Genomic DNA, 5,226 nt, shown 5'->3' on the forward strand with positions numbered 1-5,226 from the left:
AGAATATTCATTTTGTCGCCCTTGGTAAAGTGCAGTGGTGTCAGAGCTCACAGCAACCTCAAACTCTTGGACTCAAGCAATCCTCTTGTCTCAGATTTTCTTTCTTTCTTTTTTTTTTTTAAGTGGAGATGGGATCTCACTCTTGCTCAGGCTGATCTTGAACTAATGAGCTCAAGCGATCCACCCAACTTGACCTCCCAGGATATTTGTTTTCTTTAAAACATGGGGAGGTTGGGTTAGCGCCTATGGCTCAAAGAAGTAGGGCACCGGCCCCATATTGCCGGAGGTGGTGAGTTCAAAGCCAGCTCCCGCCAAAACCTGCAAAAAAAAAAAAAAACATGGGGAGGTTGCCCTCCCCTTCTCCCTTCAGGAAGCATACCCCCTGTTTAGGCTACAGGAAAATAGAAATAGTATTTTAATAAAATAAAAAGAGACTTCAGTTTATGAAAGAAAATGTTGGCTTTCCAGAGTTTTCAGAATATAAATAGATATTTTTAAATGTGTAGATAGATTATAATGACTCAAAATATGCCTTTTTCGTAGGAAGATTTTTAGTCCACTATATATGTGTGTAATTTTTGTATTAATAAAAGAGTTACAAATAACAAAAAGTAAAAATATTCCATTTCTGATTAAAATACATGTTGCACTTAATTTTAGGAAGAAACTCTAATAGTAAATAACTAAAATTATGTTTAGTTGAACACTGATTCAACAGCATTTTATATAATTTAATGCCTTTGCTTACTGTTTTAAGGCAGTCAGAAAAAGTATGATATGTGAGAATATATTTAAGTATAGGGGGCGATTTTCCATTGCTTTTTTTTGAGAGATGGGGTCTTTCCTGGTTGTCCAGGAGTCCAGAGTCCGGTGGTATGATCATAGCTCACTGTAACCTCAAATGTCTCAGCTCAAGAGATCTTCTTCCCTCAACCTCTCCAGTAGCAGGACTAAAGCAGTGAGCCACCATGCCTGCCCACCTACAGATAATTTTAAAATATTTTTATAGCGACAGGGTCCTGCTGTGTTGGTCAGGTTGGTCTCCAGCTCCTGGCCTCAAGTGATCCTTCTACCTTGGCCTCCTAAAGTGCTGGGATTACAGGTGTGAACCACCATGCCTGGCCTCCCTTGCCTCTTAAAAAATATACAAAAATAGGCTTGTATGTCTTTGTGAATGTGTGTTTATATGTTGCAGTTATTCATTGCCATGTCTAAACTTTATTCAATTTAGTTAAATAAAAGACTAATTGAGATATATGTGTATTTGATTACAGGTGTCCCATTTCCCAAAAACTTTATGTCTGTGGCAAAGACCATTCTAAAGCGTCTGTTCAGGGTTTATGCCCACATTTATCATCAGCACTTTGATTCTGTGATGCAGCTGCAAGAGGAGGCTCACCTCAACACCTCCTTTAAGCACTTTATTTTCTTTGTTCAGGTAAGTTGAACCACATTGATGTCTTTGTCCTTTGACAGACTTATTTGAATTGGTAACTTTAATAAAGAGCGGGATGTAGAGGTAAGTATAAGCAAGACTTTTTTCTAATGTTTTGTTTTTTCTACATTGTTAAACTTCATTCATGTGTGCAGCACCATAAAAGGCATTACCCTCCCCACTTTAGGCCTTCTTCCTCTGGGTTCCCAGGTCTCTAGTTAGGGTGTATCACTCAGGGACATGGCCTGTTACCTTATGGGCCTTTAGTTAAAATTGCAACGTTCTTTTTTTTTTTGAGACAGGGTGTATAAAAGGTCCACTACCCCTGAGGTGGCCACCATTAAAGGTTTAGTTTGTAGTTTTCAAGTAATTTCTATGTAAATTCCAATATAAATACAGTTTTCTTTTGTTTTTTAAGAGATAGGGTCTCTGCTGCGTTGCCCAGGCTAGAGTCCAGTGGTGTGTCTGCATGTCTCACTGCAACCTACAACTCCAGGGCTTAAGCAGTCCTCCTACCTTACTGTTCCGAGTAGCTGGAACTACAGGTGCGCCCGTATACCAGGCTAATCTTTGTGGTTTTTATAAAGATGTCATCTCACTCTTGCTCGTGCTGGTCTTGAACTCCCAGAATGTTAGGATTACAGGTGTTAGCTACTGTGCTTGGCCCATATATACAGTTTTGATTTTAATGTTTAACACAGTAAGGATCATACTGATACCTAGAGTTGGTTATGTAATAAGTCTCCTATTGTAAGGATATAAGAAAAAAATACTCAGTATCTCCTGCCATACCCTCACAATACAGAATGCTTCTGTGACCTTATGTGTGGTGATGTTCAAGCAGTCAGTTCTACAGTGGACACCATATGTTTGTCCTCTAACTCAATTCAGTTCTGATTTTGTTTACCTGTAGGGTCAGGTCCTACAAGTTGAGAGCTCTGTCCCACTAGACTATCCCCCACTTCAGAAACCAGTGAAAATAGGTTGTTACTTAGACTTGTGACCAATCAGCTATAAGTTAGGGTTCCCATGATTCCCTCTTTAGGTGCAGTTAATTTGTTAGAGCGGCTCAGAGAATTAGGGGATACATTTATTTACATTTCCCAGTATATTATGAAGGATATTACAAAGATACAGATGAACAGCCAGGTGGAAGAAATTCATAGGGCTAGATAGGACAGAAGGGATGCAGAGCTTTAGGCCTTTTTCAGGCTCACCACCCTCTAGGAACTCCTTGTGTTTAGCTATCTGGAAGGTCTGTGAACCCTGTTCTTTTGGGTTCTTATGGAAGTTTCATTATTTGGCCATGATTGATTATATCATTGGCCATTGGTGATCAACTCAGTATTATATAATTGGCGATTGGTGATCAACTCAGTCTTTAGCCTCTGTCTTTCCCCAGAGGTGGAGGTGTGGGGCTGAATGTCCCAACCCTCTCTAAGCAAGCTTTGGTCTTTCCAGTGACCAGCCCCCATCCAGAATCTAAGGTCCCCCAGATACCAGTCATCTCATTAGCATACCAAAGACATTCTGGAGATTCCCAGGGTTTTAAGAACTATATGTCAGGACAAAGGGGCAACCAAATATATATGTCACAATGTCACATTTATATTCCTAAAAAGAGAGTAAACAATCCTATTTTTAAAAGTTTACAGAAATTATTTCATCATTCTTTGGGGTTTCAGAAAATGAGACTGGGGGCTCAGCACCTGTAGCTCAGCAGCTAGGGCCCCAGCCACATACACTGGAGCTGGTCTGTTCAAATCCAGCCCAGGGCTGCCAAACAACAACAATAACTACAACAACAATAACAACAACAAAATAGCCAGGCGATGTGGCAGGCACTTGTAGTCCAAGCTCCTTGGGAGCTGAGGCAAGAGACTCACTTAAGCCCAAGAGTATGAGGTTGCTGTGAGCTATGACACCACAGCTCTACCCAGGGCGACATAGACTCTGTCTCAAAAAAAAAAAAAGAAAGAAAGAAAGAAAATAAGATTGGGAATCTCATCTCTAAAAGACATTTAATGAGTTTTAATTTTTTTAATTCATTTTTAAATTTTATTTTTCTTCTCTTTTTAGGAGTTTAATCTGATTGATAGGCGTGAATTGGCACCTCTTCAGGAATTAATTGAGAAACTTGGATCGAAAGACAGATAAATGTTTCTTCTAGAACACAGTTATCCTCTTGCTTCATCTCTTGCTAGAGCTATTTCATTGCTATCTGTTATAGACTAGTGATACAAACTTCACAAAACAAGATAAAAACATACATTGTCTACTGATAAAATTGTCCCAAAGGTAGGTTGGACTAATAGCTTCAATGTGAGACCTTTAAAGCACAGCCAAATTTGATGTGTACTATGTAATCACTCCTGTTATTGTCACAGAGACATATTTGGTTGTAATATAGGATGACTAGTCTGTAGTTTGTTTACTTATGATTCTTTTCCTCAAGAAAATGATAGAGTCTTTTTCAGGTGATGGCATAGTGGACTTTAAGAATTTCCACCAATAATTTATAAGTAAGTTTCCAGGACACATTTCCTAATAACACAATCAGATTGATTTTATTATTTTACAAATAGAAAAGATGTTTTCAAATTAACCTTAAGATTTAGAATGTATCACTTGGAATATACATTTTAGTTTGAAGTTTGTATGCTAGTGTTTTTATGGATAATATATACATATATTTTTTCAAAATCCATGATTGTAGTTTAAATCATTATATGGCACATGTGGAATGGGAATAACCAGAGTTATTTTCAAAGTGACTTATTTTTTAATCTTTATTTGGAATTTTATTCATACCTATCTAAATTATTAGGACTGTGTGTGTCTATCAGAAGTAATTTTTTTATGGCTTGTAAGGATGGTCTTACAGGTTTTTATTTTGAAAGGCTTTATTCAAATTAATTTAATATGTAGCTTTTGGCTGAGAAAAAGAAAACTTCCCCCCAAATATGACAAACTTAAGCCTCAAAGCCATTATTTTCCTTCATATTTTTTTTTTCCAATGCCTTGAAATTCTGGATAAGAGAATGGAACAAAGTACTTAGAGTACTTGATTATTTTGTTTGCTTTTATTACAAAATTACTCCTACATTTTTATTGTGACTTGAGCCTTAGCTAATAGTGGAGAAATGCATGAACTATCCCAACAAGGATAAGACTTAAGGAGAACCACAAATAAGGAACCTTGAAGGTGTACACATTTTGTAACACAGCTAACAGTTTAGTGTGCTGCATATTCTTAGAGAGTGTGTGTGTGTTTATAGGAGACAAAATGGGAGGAATAAATTAAAAAAAAACCTTCCTTCATTTTGTTAATATTCAAAGGATGGATTGAGCTCCCATAGGGGCTTTATCCAGTTTTAATTGTTTTTGTATCAAAATTTGAAATTCTTCTATTTCTAAAGGGATAAAAGAACCTTTCCCTTTAGTGAGGAAAACACATTTATTTTTCATTTGGTTCCTTGGATTTAGTAAACTGTAGCTGGCTATTTAAATATACTATGGCTCGGCTCAGCGCCTGTGGCTCAAGTGGCTAAGGCACCAGCCACATATACCTAAGGTGGCAGGTTTGAATCCAGCCCAGGCCCGCCAAACAACAATGACGGCTGCAACCAAAAAATAGCTGGGCGTTGTGGCAGGCGCCTGTGGCCCCAGCTACTTGGGAGGCTGAGGCAGGAGACTCGCTTGAGCCTAGGAGTTGGAGGTTGCTGTGAGCTTTGATGCCACGGCACTCTACCCAGGGGTACAGCTTGAGGCTCTGTCAAAAAAAAAAAAAA

The 5,226-nt window shown here is 38.1% G+C and overlaps 1 protein-coding gene across 1 annotated transcript in view; it reads left to right on the forward strand.

Annotated features, from left to right (window-relative positions):
- Nucleotides 1–4,999, forward strand: part of MOB1A (MOB kinase activator 1A) — a 27,197-nt gene extending 22,198 nt beyond the window's left edge. Inside the window, exons 5-6 of the mRNA XM_003793388.3 lie at nt 1,275–1,438; nt 3,515–4,999. Coding sequence (XP_003793436.1) covers nt 1,275–1,438; nt 3,515–3,592 — 242 coding nt within the window. The 3' untranslated portion in view covers nt 3,593–4,999. The remainder of the gene's footprint in view (nt 1–1,274; nt 1,439–3,514) is intronic.
- Nucleotides 5,000–5,226: the final 227 nt, after the last annotated feature.

The sequence above is a fragment of the Otolemur garnettii genome, unplaced genomic scaffold, assembly GCF_000181295.1.
Source record: "Otolemur garnettii isolate 467f Iridium unplaced genomic scaffold, OtoGar3 scaffold00068, whole genome shotgun sequence".
Classification (NCBI taxonomy): Eukaryota; Metazoa; Chordata; class Mammalia; order Primates; family Galagidae; genus Otolemur; species Otolemur garnettii.